The sequence below is a fragment of the Trachypithecus francoisi genome, unplaced genomic scaffold, assembly GCF_009764315.1.
Source record: "Trachypithecus francoisi isolate TF-2019V2 unplaced genomic scaffold, Tfra_2.0 Lachesis_group8, whole genome shotgun sequence".
Taxonomy (NCBI): domain Eukaryota; kingdom Metazoa; phylum Chordata; class Mammalia; order Primates; family Cercopithecidae; genus Trachypithecus; species Trachypithecus francoisi.
In genome coordinates this window covers 49,148,358-49,166,322 of record NW_022681473.1, presented here as the reverse complement: position 1 = coordinate 49,166,322, position 17,965 = coordinate 49,148,358, and the positions used below count along the sequence as shown (strand labels likewise).

At 42.1% G+C, this 17,965-nt stretch overlaps 1 protein-coding gene and 1 long non-coding RNA gene across 32 annotated transcripts in view; one reads left to right on the top strand and one right to left on the bottom strand.

Moving 5' to 3' along the window:
* Positions 1-5,562: 5,562 nt before the first annotated feature.
* Positions 5,563-11,322, top strand: LOC117081188. Of its 2 annotated transcripts, none has more exons than XR_004436125.1 (3): positions 5,563-5,769; positions 8,717-8,771; positions 10,879-11,322. It is a non-coding gene; the product is annotated as an uncharacterized LOC117081188 (long non-coding RNA). The 2 variants fall into 2 exon arrangements; XR_004436124.1 differs by having other exon boundaries at positions 5,763-5,902.
* The window catches only part of SOX6 (SRY-box transcription factor 6), a 692,888-nt gene continuing 681,010 nt past the window's right edge, over positions 6,088-17,965 (bottom strand). For 25 of the 30 annotated variants that reach the window (XM_033206899.1, XM_033206900.1, XM_033206901.1 and 22 more), the window contains one exon: positions 12,352-12,754. In XM_033206899.1, the coding sequence (XP_033062790.1) occupies positions 12,451-12,754 (304 nt within the window). In that variant the 3' untranslated portion in view covers positions 12,352-12,450. Of the gene's footprint in view, positions 12,755-17,965 lie in introns of all 30 variants that reach the window. The other 5 variants (XM_033206912.1, XM_033206907.1, XM_033206914.1 and 2 more) reach the window with 2 other exon arrangements.

Here is a 17,965-nt window from a genome sequence, read left to right as displayed (position 1 = left end):
CAGAGCGAGGCTCTGTCTCTACAAAAACAAAACAAAACAAAACAAAACAAAAAGAATATAAGTCAAATTCTATTGCAACTCCTCTGGGTGTCTCACTCTATCTGTCTATCTATATATATAGTGGAATATGACTAGTTCGAACATTTCCAGAAATAACTGAACTGCTTTTGAGAAGGGAACAAGAAAGACCCAAACACTTTACACCAGGACCTTTCTTGTAATGCTTGTTCTCACTTACCATTTGTTCTAGGGCACCCTAGTGCCTCAGTGAGCTTCTTGCCCACAGCTGGCTTCTCCAGGGATCTCTGGACCACAGTAACTACATATTGGTATTGGCAGGAATGGACCAAGGCCTGGGGCTTCATCCTCTCAACTTAGAGCATCCAAATAAATTCCAGACATATGTATCAGCATTACCCCGTCTACAAGGCCATGTGAAGATGGAGTGGCTGTCGGGAGTGGGGCACCAGTGTTGCAGATCAGCAGATATTGGAGTACAGCAGACTGTACTTCCCCAAAATGGCCACAGCAACATATCCAGACCCATAGAGATTTAAAACTTTATCATTCCCCAATCAAGAGGTGGAGTTGGCTTCCTCTTCCCTTGAATTGGGCATAATTTGTAGCTGTATCGATAAACAGAACATAGTGGAAGTGATGCTCCATGACTTTAAGGTTAGGCTGTAAAAGAGGACACCACTTGGCTCTCTCTCTTTTTCTCTCGGCTGCTCACCCTTGATGCTCAGCCACCATATTGTGAGGCCACATTAAGAGGCCACATTAATGAGCCCAGGCCACATTAAGAGGCCACAGATAGGTGTTCCAGCCAACAGCCTCAGCTAGGGTGCCAGCCAACAGCTGGCATCAACTGCCAAACATGAGAGGAAATGAGTGTTCAGTGTGTTCCAGCCCCAGTCTAGGAGGGTCCTAGCTGAGATCCCAGACATTGTGGAGCAGAGGAGAAAAAGCCTCCCATTTGCCCTGTCTGAATTTGTGAACCCACAGAATTTGTGAATATAACAAGTAATGGTTTTATGTCACTAAGTTGTGGGGAAATTGTTACTAAGCCACAGTACCTGGAACACAGGAATCACAGCGGAGTGGGGAACAAGTTACAAACTCTACGGTAAGGGCCACACGTCACAAAGAAGGTGATATAAAACACGCATTTTCTGTTTTTGTTTGTTGGTTGGTTTCTTTGAGATGGAATTTCCCTCTTGTTGCCCAGGCTGGAGTGCAATGGCACAATCTCAGCTCCCCGTAACCTTTGCCTTCCAGGTTCAACCTCCTGCCTCAGCCACCCGAGTAGCTGGGATTACAGTCATGTGCCACCACGCCCAACTAATTTTGTATTTTTAGTAGAGACAGGGTTTCTCCATGTTGGTCAGGCTGGTCTTGAACTCCTGACTTCAGCCCGCCTCGGCCTCCCAAAGTGCTGGGATTACGTGCACGAGCCATTGCGCCCAGCCACAGTACAGGAATTTTCAACAGGATAATGCCACCTTCCATAAGGGAGAAAAATTTGTTCTTAGGAAATTGAAAAAATCTTACTTTTAAAAAATAAAGCACAGATATACATAGGGTATGTAAGCAGATAGTAAATCTGTGACATTACAATTTAATGGGGGGAGGAGGGCTACTGGGAGGGAAAAAATGTCTTAAAAGCTTCCTTAGGTGGCGATAATGAAAAGGCTGAGGAACTCCAAACTAGAAGGAAGAAGAGATTCATTCTGAGCTCGAGAGACCTGAGGGGCACCTTGTTCACACAGAAGGAGACATTCTGACTCACTGGGAGATCCTGAACAAGTAAGTGGCTTAACTTCTCTGAGTTTCAGTTTAATCTCTTGTAAACCAGGGATAATAATGTTTGATGTTCAGAGCCATTATTAGGAGTCAAATGAAATGTTCATAAAACTGTTTTGCTGCATAATAGACTCTTAGTATTTTGTAGTGGTGTTGAAGCAGATGGACCTGAAAGGGAAGATGGTGATTGACAGATATGGGGGAAAGGTGGTTGAGACAGGGGACCCTTGTAGCCCAAAGAGGTTGGAGAACATGTTTCAAATTAATAGTCTGATGTGTTTAGAGAGCTAGAAGCCATGGGGTTAGAAGATCAGGGTGAAAAACTAGCCAGTGGTAGAGTGTGCAGTACTTGGAGTTCAAGTAGAAAGAATTCATTCCTACATTTATTTCATTTTAAAAAATAACATACACATAGAACAGCAGGAGTGTTCATATAAAAAATTAAAATTAAAAAATACACACATTGATAAAGCACCTACTATGTGCCAGGACTGTTGGATAAAAAAGTGAGTGTGACAATCAGATTCATTGTGACACGTAACAAAACACAATCAGACCATTTCAGTGCAATTCACACTCCCAGGGTAGAAGAGGAAAGCGGAGGGAAGGTTTCCCATGGGAGGTGATGTTTGGGCTGGGCTTTAATGCATGGGGGTGTGATGGTTGGTGGAAGTGAGAGAGGGACTTCTAGGCACAGGAATTATTTCAGTGTGTGGCCTGTGCAGATCTCAGCAAGCAGTGTGCTGTGTCTGTGTGGGGAGCCTCCTGGAGATGGGACTGGAAAGGCTCGTCAGGATCTGGGGGCATCAGGAAGGCCGTTGCCTGAATGCAAACAGTGTGGACTTGATCTTGTGTCTTTCACGACTTGCCTGCATCTGTGAGAGGAAGATCCTTCTGGGAGCAGAGAGGAAAGGATAGGGCTGGAAGTGGGAATGGCAGCTGGTAGTGGCTAAACCAATCAGAACAGGTGGCAGGGACAGAGGTCACAGTCTTTAGTGGCTGAGGGGAGACAGTGGTGGGGGAGACAGGCTGGGAAGTCAGTGTGCCTACCTGGGGTGAGTTTAGGAAGCCAGTGGATAACCAATCCACACGTGGTCTAGGAACCCCGGGTGACACTACCTCAGACACCTTCCCCGATCACTCTCTTCACTGGGTGTCCTCCTCCCAGACTCAGGAATGGGGCCCCCAGAACCTACACCTATATTCTCACTGACCTACTCCATGGCCACTCAGCCTGGCGTCAAAATGGAAAAATTACTAGGTGGATAACTAACAGCGGGGCTCTGAACAAGCTCTCCAGAGAGCCACCCTATTGATCCAGGGTCTCTTTTGGGCCAGGCACTGGGCACAGCCAGAGTAGAGGATGACAGTCTGAGATGCCAGAGGCCACTGCCCCTAGATGCCTCGGTGCTCCCACAGTGTGACACAGTCCAGGACACCTGGTGATAACTGAGCTCTAGATCCAGGGCTGTCCCAGTGATGAGCAATTTTCACAGACTATTGTGAGGTCATATGCAACATGTTCACCTGTGTTTAGAATTAGAAAACACAAGTGCACGTTCCGGCACTGCCATTTAATCTGTGTGTGACTTTGGATGGGTCATGTCCTACTTCTGGGCTTTCACAATTCAAATGAGGAAAATCCTATCTCATGTATGATGTGTCATTGACTAAGGAGGTAGATGACAGTTCATGGAGTCTCAACTGCTAGGAGCTTTCTACTTAGTATAGCCCATGCCATATTAACCCATACTCTAGTATGCCTTAGGTGATGCTGTAGCTGCTGATCTGTGAGCTACACTTTGCGCCAGCAAGGCTCTAGAGCACAACTGAGAGAAGGAGTCATTACCTGGACCAAAGAGGAAGGAACGGACACTAAGTAAACAGCTGTCCACATTGTGGCCTCATGAGATCACTGCCCTGGCTCTCAGCAGCAGGCAGAGACAGCTGGTCTCCTTCCCTTTCCATGATGGAGGCCCAGAGATCAAGCCTCCAAGAACCCCTTGTCTCTGAGCAGACTGTAGGGTATCTGGGATGTCAAGGAAAAGGTAAGGAAAACTGAGAAAAGCTTTCCCTTCCTGGTCTGTCCTTTTCATACCTCAGCCAGGATGCCTAGGAGGAAGAATAGAGTAGTGGCTCCGGCTTCAGAGGCTCAGGCATTCTGCAGTGAGTCATCCTAAAAGCACAGAGACTCTCAGTGAGTTGTGCCTGTCATGCCAACTTGAAAAAATGGCTCTCCCAATATGAATAGAGATGTTTTTAACTAATAATGTTCTCCAAATGAAGTAAGTAATACCAAGGTACACCTACAGGATCCCTCAGCCTCACCACCTGAGACCCGGATACTCACAGGCATCTAAACCACACATGGAGACCAAGTTGCAATTCCTCATACATTCCTTCCACAAACAAGTGTAGAACACTTACTATGTGCCAAGCACTGTGTTGGGGGCAGGGCAGGCCAAGGTACAGTTTTTGGTTTCAGCAGTTTGTCATCTAGCAGGAAAGACAGACACAGAGACAAATCATTACAATGTGCTCATAGTGATCGTGAGGTTCTTTCAAAGAGCTCTTTGCTCTCTCCCAAGGGAGAGCTTGAAACTGGGGGGCCAAGAAGGTCTCAGGAAGTGGTAATATTGGGTGGCTTTTGAAAGATAACTGGGAATTTCCCAAACAGAGAAGGGGACAGATTCTTTCCAGGCTAAAGGAGAAGTAAAAGCCCCAGGGTGGTGGACAGACTGGGGGTATGAGAGCAGCAGAGAGCACTGAAGGTGTGCGGGGTAATGGTGGAGAATGGGGCTGGCAGGTCTGTTGAGGCCTGGCTGACAGAGCAGGAAGTTGGGACTTTATCTAGTCAGCAGCAGAAAGCCAGAAGGTTTTAGAGAAGGATGAGAGGAGGAGACAGGCTTAGAAAGAAGGACTGCAGCAATGGCGAGGATGAGCTGGGAGTGAGAAAACCTGTGGCATGGAGACTAGCTCAGAGGGAGGGCCCTGAGGTCTTCCTGTATGTGACCAGGCTCTGAGTGAAGGCCACCTCCTTCATTTTGCTCAGTGGTGACACCAGCCAACCTCCCTAGCTTAGGCATTTTCTGGTCAGAGGAGTTAGTGGGCATTCATGCCCTCTGTGTGCCATCCACTCCTGGATGTTTTACACCTGCTATTTCTTTTCATTCCCCCAGTTCCCTGACAGGTAAGAATTGTTACCCCATTTTATAGAGGAGAGGACTGTGGCTCAGAGGTGTTATTCAGGGAAGGCCACGCAGCTGGCAGGTGGCAGAGCCAGGCTGGTGTGACTCCAAAGTCCCTGTTCTTTCCAATGCCCTGTACTTACCTGGGCTTTTAAAAAGCCATAGGGCAAGAGGGAGGTCCTGGAATGCTAGATTTTCAGAACTTACAGGAGCCTGCGTCTGACTTGCAATGTGACTGGAATAAAGTCAGTCCCACATATTATTGGCTTTTTTTTCTTTTTCCTGAGGCATTTTTAATAGGAAATATCCAAAGGAGTGGCTGGGCCTCTCCTCTCTCTTGAACACTTTTGTTTCACTCTCTAGGTGTTGGTTACTCATCTTTAGACTCACAGGACTGGCTTGGCTGGTTTCGCAAGTCTTCCTTAAGGGCCCTGCTTGCTTTATCCCACTACCCACCCTCTGTCCCCACTCAGACTCTGAGCACAATGAAATAGCTTTGGCAACATTTTAGAAGCTGATATCACTGGGAACCGAGTTTCACTCTGGATGCAACTCATTGCTGGACAAAAAGATGGGCTCTTTCTTCTCTGAAGCAAAAGGTACTGAGTGATCAGCCAACTACTGCCAACCACAGTGGAGGGAAAGGTTCCATAAGTGCAGCATTTTCCACTCTTGGCTGCTAGGCCTGCAGAAGGTGGTGTCAGATGAGAGGCTGGCCCTTGAGAGTTGTTCATACTCCAAAAGGTTCTAAGCTGTTTCACTCACACGAAGAAGTCAGGTAAAGAGGCAATTTCAATGCCATGCTCTCTCATCTTCTCTTGACAAAAATCCACCTTGCGTCCCTTTCCTCCCTTCTAAATCCACAAGTATTTCCTGCTGCAGCCGGGTGTGCTCCACAATGAAAAGAGCAGGTAAGTCTTTCCAGGCTAAGGGGTTCCATGGCTTTCGGAGACCTACCTTTGGGCCAGGCAGAAGCAATGACAGAGGGCAGGAAAGCTCTGCAGGCTCCAGCAGCAAGAGGGTGGCACATTCAGGACTGGCTGGGGCTCCATGGTGGGGATACTTGGCAGGGCACAGACAAGGCCATACACAGAGGTCATAAAACAAAATTTATCTTTAATTTGTAAGTGTCAACAGCAGTACAAAAGATGGAGTGATGACAACTAGATTAGGGTAGAGAGGACAGTCTTGAGGTAAATGAGCATAAATAGGCAGTTCTTATAGACACTCCCCTTAGGGGCCTGAGCCCCATCACGGCATATACATTATCACCCAAAGATGGCATGTTGAACATATCAGGAAAGCACCTTGTGCAAAAAGGAAAAAAAAAGTAGCTAAGGTGCCAACATACACCAGGATAGATAAAGACAGTGTATCTTTCAATTTGTCTTTTCCCTTAATTATGAGGCAGAGGAGGGGAAGACTTTGAAAAGTACCACTGAAAGATTATTCAATGTTGAGCTTTATCTCACATCAATACTGCACAACGAAATCCAAGAAGTTTGTGTATGCAACAAAGCTAAGAACAATGATTCATTCTTGTAAATTTGAAGAGATTTTTTTTCCCATTTCTTTAATCCTTAGCAAACTTTTTATTATTATTATTATCAAGAGGAGAGTGTGAGAAAGATGTGATGGCAACCCTTAAGGTCATTTAAAAACTTTACACTGGACTGTACAAGATTTTTTTTTGATAAACTATTTACATTTTCAGACTTTCAAACATATTCAAAGCAGCAATAGACACTAGTTTTCATGTTTTTTTCTTTTTTTCTAATTGCCCAAATAGTTACCAGCCATGGGCCAAGTAGGTACCTGCATTATACATAGAATTTCTACAAAGAAAATCTGCAGTTAAAATTTTGCTCCAGGATGTATTAAATGCCCTTAGTAATTCAAGGGCCACACCCAGTGTTGCTATAGGAACCAAAGCACAGTACCTTGACAACAGAGTTGCAGTTGTCCCAACAGCCCTACACAAACTTTACACTTTGAAACAGCAGCCAGCATGTCAGTCCAGCATGTCAGTGAATTGTGCTGATTAAATTAACATAGAATACAATTTCACAATATACATCACAAACAAATTACAACGTCGGGGGAAATAAAAGAGTTACAGTAAGATAAGTTATGTAGTAACAGCTTATAAGCTTGTCTAAGGTAATAAAAATTTTACATGGCAAATACAATAATGAATGAACATAAATGCTAAGCATTCTAATTTGCTACAAGCTGGAGGAGGGTACAATAAAGACTGCACTTTCAAAAAAGCAAAAACACATATGACAAAAGAAGACAAAGGGAGAATGCACATGAGCAGACCTGCAATGTGCAGCATACAAAACAGTTAAATATTTGCACATTCCCCATACTCCAAGAGCACCAGCACTGAGGCCTCACTTTATGCTTGTGGTTCTTCAGGAATAAGAATCTACTGAGCAAGATATGTCACTGAGTTTTCTTCAAGCGTTCATACTGCCACGGACACTGATTAAAAGAGTATCTGCATTAAGCATTACCTTTCTGCCCCCATCCCGCCCACCCTTACCTCTGCCCCAAAGGTACCAGCATTCCAAATACTTGTTCACGAGTTTTTGGAAAGCAATCTGTCCCCAAAGGGAAAGATAGAATGGGGATGAAAAGGAAATGTGTTTGCATATCAATACTTTCAATGATATTAATACAGGGGAACGCTCAATAGGATATGGCATCAGAAACAGAACATCGTCGGCAGGAATAACAGACAGAAGTTGTTTATTAGGGAAGAAAACATGTCAGGGAGCAGATGACTTAAGGAAATGATGCAAGTGCTTTTGTGAAAGGACAAATGAGGTCATACAATATTATTATACTTGGAGAAGTGAGCTTAAGTGCCAACTCAATTCTTAGACAAACGTGTACACAGGCAGGGCTACAGCAACTATTTTTGTCATTTTCTCATTAAAAAGGAAGACCCAGTAACAATTTCAATACATTCCTCTAGCTGCATTTCTTTGCAGTTGTTGGCACTTGGTACAGGACTTCTCATGTGATTTAAAATTAATAAGTGATTCTTTTTCCTCTCCCTAATGAGTTGGTAGAGGTCAATTCTTTGCAAAATGAGTAAATTGAGAGAAGCAGCCTCAGCTGTGCTGTTCAAGTGACCAGGCTGCCTTCCCACTGAGGGTAAATGGGCTTTCCCAAAACAATCCGTGCTTTCAGCTAGTGCCTGTGCTCCTGGCTAAGGAGGGTGTGCTCCGAAGAAGCAGCCTGGCTTCGGAAAGAAAAGAAAGCAGCTTTTAATTTCAGCCCTAGAGTGATCACGCCCTTTTCAAACACCCTCAGGCTCCCGTGGGGCTAATGTTCAGGGGAGGCCAGAATTCAACAAGCTCAATAGCACTGTGAGCCCACACCTGAATTTAGAACTTGGCCTGGGCTTTGGTGTCAGGACCCTGGCAAATCAAATCAGGCCTAAGGACAAGGCTGGAGAGTATCAAATACCTAATGAAGCAAACTGATGTACTTCTAAAAGGCTGAGCTGGATATGTGTGAAAACAACAAAGCTTCCGTACCTTCCTGGAAAAGACACTGCTTCATATCTGTCAATGAAATTGAAAAGTTGTCAGCCTGGCGGCTCATATCTGCAAAGCGACCTTTTCTTTCTCCCTTCCTTCTTTTTTCTTTTCTTCCTTCTTTTCTCCTTTTCCTTTCATTCCATATGGCTTTTTTTTTTTTTTTTTTTTTAGGAGAGGATTGTCTGGCAGTGTCCCAATTCTAAGTGACAAGGAGAACCCTGACCCTGTAAGTTCTTTAACAAAATGGAGATAATTTTTATCTTTGATTTGAAGATACTATGAAATAGGGAGCATCGCAAAAACAAAGTTGCTTAACATTCTTGAATCTAAACTGACATGGTGGGACTTTTATTAATGGCCAATCTCAGAGGTGGATTTTGGCCTTTGTAATGGCATTCATGTTTCTTGCTATTAAATGGTCACAGAACTATCTTAGAAGATTTATGTGGACTCACAAAGCAAACTGTCTCCTAACCGTAGCGGAAATTTAGTATGTCCAATCATCAACTTTCTGTAAGAAAAAAGGGAAATGTCTGGATCTGTGGACAGTGGATTCTGAACTGCATGAGAACCCTGGTGAAGCATTTTGCTGTCCCAGCTGCAGGCCGAACACTGCTCTCTCACTCACTGTAGCTGATAACTCACTACCCTGAGAGGCACAGTGACTCATCAACTTTCAGTTTGGACCAACATCTACGGATAGAGAACAAAAAGGAAATACATAACTTATATCTCACTAAGTATTCATGAACCAAAAATAAATTCTATTTCTATGTTATATTTACGCATTAGAAAAATCTAAAATGAGATGGTAAAGTCATAAAAACCTTGTTTAAGCCCCACTGAAAATAAAATGAAGTGATCCTTATGATTGTCATTCTTAATTTCCATGAATATTTAGAGCCAAACTTGGCTAATAAATAAACTGCTTATACACAAAATTTAGATTCAAATACAGCATTACTGTTTGATCCAATGAAAGAGACGTTTACAATCAGATCATTCCTGAATAGCCTTTCATTTTTAAGAACATGGCTAAAAGTAACTGAACCCCAGTACTGAGGCAGAGCTGGAGCTAAAACAAAGTGTTCATACACACATGTATTTTGCATAAATAAATGAAATAACAAGACATAAAAATGACTCAAATCCGGCAACTGTGAGGCAAGCCCACACGAGTCGAAACAGATGACTTTTGTTCATGTAGTTTTCGTACAACAGTTTCACATTAGTCAGAAGTGATAAAAAATACCATTTATATCCAGTGCTTATAACACTTACGAAACAACATCTGTGAGTGTGTGTGTTTTTTGTTGTTTTTTTTTTTTTTTTTTTTTTTTTTACTTACTATGAGCAAAATCAAGTTTCAGTCCTAAAGAACAGTCCTTTGTTCTCCACCAGCCCAGAATATTATTTTGGCATGGTCATAAAAACAAACAAAATTAACCTACTATGCTAAATGTTTGCTTTTGTGCAAAATTAATTACATACAATACAATGCTAGCCATACAACACTCTACCAATGCAACAAAAGAAGAAAGAAGTGAGAGAGAGCAAAAGCAAAAGCCAAAAAGAAAGAAAAAAAAAAAAAACAAGAATTAACTGAGGAGGAGAGGTATATAATCAAAGAAATCAGTAAGACAATAATAAATACTCAATTTTTGAGAAAAAAATGACCTCCTCCTCATTTGAAATAAATGTACAAAAACAAATTTCTAATCCCCAACCAACATGAATAACAAAGCGTTCCTATCAGTACCTTAATCAGCTTATAGAGAGCACTCCCAGCTAATGGAATAGCTGGTAATTTCTTGGCTAGACCTGTTTATTGCTATTAAGCCTTGAGCACTCTTAAATAAATACGAAGGTACATTATTTTCTTCCAAGTGACAAAATGGCTCAAGAAATCTGATGGGGCTGTTCCTATGTCCTGGTGATCAGATTCTGGGTTGTCCTATGAGGTGAACTATCCCATTCACTGACATTCTCCCATTAAACCTCTCTGGGTGAAGACCCCCGATAGGCAACCTGTCCTGGTTTCAGGAAGGGCAAAATGGCATGGCAGAACTCCCTGTAGTTAGGAGATGAGGAATAAAACCTCACTGCTTCCCACCCCAGCAGCATGTCTCCAAAGAAATCCTTGTGTGACAAATGCAGTTCATCTTGTTCACACGTAGGCATGTCCCCATGTAGCCACGGATAGAGAGTCAGCCAGAGGAACTCATCTGCTGCCCCCAGAGCTATTTGTTCCCCAGAGTTAACAGTAGGAACATCCCATATCGGGAATGTATTCCCCTCCTTCTCCTCCCTTATGGTTTTCTTTCATTCTCTAGATGTATCACGACTATTTGCCACCATCTTTGCTCTGAGGCTGTCATGTGGCTTCTTGCATCCCGGGGATTTTGCAATGAACTCCCTGGATGTGCCAGCTGGGACAAGGCAACTCACCATAAAGATGCCAGCCCATGATAGCTTCACTGAGATTCCTGCATGGCCCACAAGCCTTGGACTTCAGGTTTGGTCACAGGCCTCTCCTGCCTGGCAGTCACCACTGTTGACCCTTGCTGCTGAATGGAATTCAGGGGGAAATGCCACTGATGCAGACCCTACCACTTGTGAACTGAATTAGGGGAAAATTCTGGCAAAAGAGTTGAGGTCACAGTGAACCTCAGGGGCATACCTGTTTAAGTGTAAGACTATATACCTATATCCCAATACACAGCCCTGCAGCCAGATATATACTCATGATTAAAAACAATAATAGGTTTTTAATAATATCTTGGTTTCAGAAATGCTTCCAGGTGTTCTGGGGACATAAAATCACTATGTACACAGGAGAAGGAGGTGAAAAGGACTGAAAAGTTATTTGGGGAAGGAAGGTGAAAAACAAGAATTATTAAATTAATGCCACCAACAATTTTAAAAAATAAATAGTAAGTGGACCCTTGACATTCTGGAATGAATAAATTATTTAAGAGAAAATATGTTAAGACTGAATGTCAGGGTTAAAGGCAAAGGGATAATGGATGTAGTGAGAGGTGGTCTCAGGCAGAGAAGACCACTCGGTCGATATCTGGTGTGGCGGTCGCTCTGGTGTGTGTACGTCATACCACATCACACACTGATGGCACGTCAACAGGCAAACACAATTGGGTCCATGCACTGTGGCAACCTTGTTCATTCCTTACAATATCTTGTCTCCAGATTCCTGAGTACTTTACCATTTTCTGGAAAAAAATGTTGGTTTGCTATTTTATTTTAAGATGCCAAAGATTGTCTAAGACTTTGCAGTGTCTCCTTTAAGACTTTCAAAATATTAAGATTCAAAAGTTATGAAAAAGTTTGGCACATTCAAAGTTTAACTCTACACATGGAAAATTGGAATTCCGAGGCCTTTTGAATATGCTCTACATGCAGCTGCACACGCCGTGGACTTGTTCTGTTTCACAATATGAAATCCTCAGTTGTTTTCTAAAATAATTCAGAATAAAAACACATTCACAACCTGTAGGCCGGCACAGCATACCTGAGTGAGAATGTTTAACCCCATCTAAAACAGTAACTTAAACCTTTATCAACATCCAAAAGAAAAAAAAAAGTAAGACAAAAATATAAGACTTGTAAGACATCTACGGGTTGAGATAAGTTTCAAGTCCTGGTGTCTCATATTTAATATGTCTTCACCTAAATTAAAAAAAACAACAACAACAATAACAATAACGACAAAAAACTCAAGTTCATGAAAAATCAGGGAAAACTTAATCTGTCTCACACTTTATGAAACAATTAAGACCATTCTGCTGATGTAATTGTGGAGCCACAAATGCATGCGGGCTCTTTAATAACTTTTTGTTGGGGAGGGGGGTGAAATGTCAGAGTACTTTAATTCAGCAAACAAAAACTCCTCAGTTGGCACTGACAGCCTCCGGGGCTTCATTTTCACTGCTATAGTCTGATTTGGGGTCATCTTCATAGTCATCATACATTTCCATTTCATCCTCTCCATTAATCATTTCATTTCCAGCTAGGCTTCCGCCATCTGTCTTCATACCATAAGTGCTCTGGATGACCGGGAGGCTGGGCTCCGGGCTGGCCGAGGTGCTAGAGCAGTCAGATGTCATCTGAGGCGATGGTGTGGTAGTTGCCATAGTGATAGCACCAGGATACACAACACCTGTTCCTGTGGTGATTGGAATCTGAGGCTGTTGCCTATATAGATTCAAAAAACAAAATAAGACAAGGGAGAAATATCCGTATATGTGCTATGTATGGCACTGGAATTTACCCCCTACACTTTCCAAAGGGAGCCCTAAATAAATGTTAAATAACATTCTAAGCAAATAAAATGTGACAAGGTTGTTCCCTGGAGGAGTCCTGAAAATCTCCTTGATGCTATGTTAAGGGTTAAACCAATATGATGGAGCAATTTACTGACGATTTTGCAACATAAAGGCAGGGTTCTTTTAACTTGGTAAATATGCAAAACTTGGATAACACCTGGCATTAGGAACAAATGATGTAGTGAATTTCGCAAAGTTACATGTGAGATAATTTTTGAAGATCTCCCAGCACATTTTGAAAATTAGACTAGTGGCATGAAACATATTATAATGACACTATTAAGCAGGTTTGTGTCTTCACCTTGGTTTGAGAACTGTATAAATCAAGAAGAGAAGGAACCTAGCATGTCCCAAAGAGTGAGATTTAGCAAAGCATTTATTTGTTATTCATGTAAATGTCTACATATTTCCATGGCTGAACTTGTTAGGAAGAATCCCTGTGGAAGGATCCTCTTGGATGTCATTACTGCTGAGGCCCTGGGCTGGAACTGGGGCTGGGATTAAGAGAGTCGAGAGTAAAGAGCAGTGAGAGCTCTGCAACTCAACAGAGTAGAGTTACAGAGTAGACACCAGATAAGCTGCCTCACCCTAGATGCCAGAGGGTGGCAAGGCCTGGACACCAGTTCACTCCTCCATAATGTTACCCTAGTTTAAATAAACTTAACAGATCCTTTGTGGAGGTCAGTCTCTTCCTGCAGGGAGACATGACTACTGTCTCTCAACTTCACTTAGGGCATTATAACTGGTACACAGGAATGAAAGATCCAACTAACTTAGAGAGAGACTGTGGCTAAAATATTATTTTCACATATGCAATATTCACCAGAAGTTTCTCAATCTTTTATAGATCGTAAATTATAGTCAAAATTTGTTTCAAATGGTCATTGTAACTATCCTTTTGGAGCCTCAATTTCCACATATTTATAAAAGCCGGGGTTAGGGAAGTTCTGGAAGGTCCTTCCACTTTTTGTACTCATGATTTCAGGTCAATTATCACTTGGACAATTCTTACTCACCCTACACATTATCACTGAAACTTTCTATCCATCTCACTTAAACAGGAAAATACCCTGAATCTATGAAGAAGTAGCTTAGCTACTTGCCATTCTTTGACATGTCCAGAGGAACATAATTTTCTCACAAAGACCTCCACACCCTCCAGCCTGGCAGAGGGAGAAGGGATGGAGATGGTTTAGAAACACGGTGTAAGATATCTGTTCACGCTGAATTTAGCAACCTCTTTTAATCACCACAAGGTATATCATATCCCTAACATAACATATAAAATATTTTCAGGTATACCAACTCACCCAGTTAACATCATGACCCCATAAGTTACTATTTTTTCCATTTCCAGATGAAGAAAATCAGACCTTGCTTCAAGCCCTGCATTCAATAACCAGCAGAGCCAGAATGTGAATCTAAGCCATTGGCTGACTTGAATCCCATCACTCTTTCCTTTATAGATATTCAATCTACAGATACACTAAGCTCACTGTATATCATAAAAATGCCTGACTTCTATAGAGCCTGTCAGCACCTAGCTGACACTAAGCACTTGACATGGATCCAGTTTTTATGATTCTCATGGTGAGTTTTTTTGGTTGCCTGAAGGAAACAGATAATAGAGGAATCTAAATCAATGTATAGAAGCATCATACAGAATATTAGTTTCCCTCTTATTGAATCAAATTTTAAAACAGTATACTTCTGGCTTCCTACGTTTTGGGCAAATTAACACAAGTTAAATTTTATGCTAACCTTACCAAGATATTGAATGCCTCATTAATTTTTTTTACTGAATTTGAATAACTGCAATAAAATATTTTTGCCTTAATCACATTATGAGTGTAGAGTGAAAGCTTTTACTGCAATGTTAACCCATTTTACAGATTTCCCAATTTGGCAAGCTGATCTATAATATAAACTCTGCATAAAAACAAACTATCAAATGATTCGTTTTCTTTTCACAAAGAATAGATGGTCACTTTTTGCAGTATTTTTATCTATATCTGATATAGATATAGAATATCTATATCAATAGGTCTACTGAATGAATTTAAATTGAGTGCATATTATGCGCTGGGAACTATATTTAGGTGTTTTTACATTATCTTCTTGAATCCTCATAATAAGCCAGAGAGTTAGGTATCATTTTCCCTCTTTTATACATGAAGTGACCAATTAAGGTTCAGAAAATGCAAGCTGTTTGGTCAAGGCCACGCAAGTACCATAATCAGGAGTTGAACCTTCACAGTGTCACAAATTCTCTAGTACATATCGAGATCAGGGCGAGAAAGGCAAGCTCACACTATCAGAAAAATACTTAGCAATTTAAATCGGAATTGAAATCTTCTACACTGGGCTCCACATAGTTCAGAGTATTTGGACTTTAAGCTGGTAATGGAATGCTAAAAATAAAGAAACAAGCAAATAAAACATCTGTACAATTTGCTTTCTAGAGTGAGAGTGAGACACATGATATTCAAAAGCCTAGTCCTGGGAGTCGAGAGATAGATATGGCTGTTTTAAGCCCCCAGACAGTGCTAAAAGCCAGTGAGGGTAAAAACCCAGGGGTTACTCCCCACCTGGAGGAAATGAAGGGAGTCCAGCTCTGGTAAGGTTCTCACATTCACATACAACTGTTCGAGGTTGTACATAAATGCTAGAGTGAGAACTTACTCCTGTGAGAGATGATTTTTGCCTCTCCAAGCCTTCTGGGAAGAAGGTTATGTGGTATGGTGCAAAGAGCTCAGGTTTTGGAGTCAGATTGGCTTGGGTTTAAATCCCAGCTGCACCAGTTACTGGCTGTGTGATCTTGGGTAGGCTAATTATTATCACCGACATTGCCTCTCCTCATCTATAAATTAGAACAATCACATTTGACAGGACTGTGAAGATTAAGTAAGAACATATATGCAAAGCATTACATTACAGAGTAGATGAAAATGTTAATTCCCTTTCCTTTCCTCCTTTGGGAAGCTGGTGTAAACCTCACAGAGAGCAAGCATGTCCTAGGTCTGGGGGGGCACCAAGAAAATGACAAGGTAATTCTCTGGACTCTCCATGAGTGCCAGCCCACAGGAGCCATTTGGAATTGGTGGTTAATTGTCAAACAATACTCTAGTTCACAAGCCTGGCCAGGAGAGGACTTCCTCTTTACCGCAGAACATAGAGAAGGGCATCTGAGATGGGAAAATGTTGACATCTTCTAAGAAATGTTTAAAAAGGAAAAAGTACCCAAAGAATAACATTTGGTTCTGTATAACCCTTTCTCTAACCCTAACTCCCTCCTTTCTCTAATTTCTGAAATATTTCCATTATACCCTCTGGAACTCAATTGTTAGTCCTTACTGACTCACCTTCTTGCTCTAACTGAAACTTGGCTCTCTCTCTAGGCCATGAGTCTCCCTAAGGGCCTTGGAATAGTTGGTTATTTGCTTTCCATGCCCCTCACATGAATGGGCCTGGAGGTGGGGTAGTTCCCTTCTTAGCTCCTCATTACCTCTTCCAACCTACTTTTTAATCCCTCCATCCTAAAAATCTCATCTTTGAATCTCATGTCACCAGACTACATCACCCACTCATACCTTTATCTACCCACTGCCTGATCAGTCCCCCTCATTCCTAAAAGATGTTAGCTCCTGGCTCACTGTTGCTGTCTCTTCAACATAACCTCTGCCATGATCCTTGATGACTTTGCTATCTCTGTAGATGTTCATTCTAACACCTGGCTATCTCAGTGTGACCTCCCCTCCACTGTGATAATCTGGGTCCCTCCCTATCTTAGTTGCTTGCTCTTTTGTCATACAGTGGACCTTGTCTTTTTCATCTGTCACTCCTCATCTCAATTTTAAATATCCCACCCTGTAACCACCACACCTTATTTTTCTAGTTTTCTCCCTCTAGTGCCCAGTTTATGATTTCACTCCCCATTCCCTCTGAGGACCTACAGTTTCCTGACCCTTCAACCCACCTTCACTGCCCTCATTTACTTGAGCTTCTCCCTGCTTGTGCCCCCACTTACCTCTTTACCCAGTTCCAACCCCATGGTTACTCACTCCCTCACAGACACTCTTTATTCTCTCACATAGCAAAACTCCAACTTTAGTTCAGTCTAACTCTCTGCCTACTCTGTTTAGCCACACAGCTGAACTTGGCTGGAAAAATTACGGCCATGCTTACTAGTCTCTAAATTTACAATCCTGTACTTCAAACAGGCCTCTGGTGCTGTTCAGCCATCATATTGCACATTGTCCTAGCCCACTCCTTCTTTTAGCCTCCTAGACAATTACTTCCTACCTTCTTAACTTTCCTCAAATATCCAACTTCTTCTCCCTGTTTCTCCCTCCAAGCTAATGGCCTGGCTTTCCATTTCATGGAGAAATTAGAAGCAATCAGAAGAAACTTTTCACAAACTCCCCCTGTCACATTGACAGGCCTCCCTGTATCTGTGCCCCCTTCTCTGCCTGCCTTCCTATATTTTGAATCAGCTCATAATCCAATATAAGGCTAACCCCTCTGCTTGTGCACTGAAACTATCTGTTCTTGTTTGCTAAAGATATCTCCAACAATTGTCTCTCCCATCTGAATCATTAATTCTGTATAGAATTCCCAGCAAAGATGCTATAATCACTCATACCATAAAAAACAAAACCAAAAACCTCTCTCTTGGCACATGTCCCCCTCCAGCTCTTGCTCCATTTCTTTGATGTCCTTTAAAGCAAAACTCTTTAAAAAGTTGTCTTTCTTTATTTCTTCTACTCAATTCTTTCTTAAACCCACTTCAATCACTCCCAGTACGCCACTGAAACAGAGCTTATGAAGGTCACACCATCAATAATCTTCATATTGTTAAATCCAAAAATCAGTTCTTGGTCCTCATGTTACCCAGATCTATAACACAGGCAGCATTTGATATAGTTGATCATTTTCTCCTTGCTAAAACATTTTATTCACTTGTTGTCTCAGATGCCGCACCCTCCTGGTCTTCCTCCTATCTCATTGGCTGCTCCTTCTAAGTTCCCATCTCCCTGCCATCTAAGCACTGAAGTGCCCATAGATTCAGTCGTTGGACTTC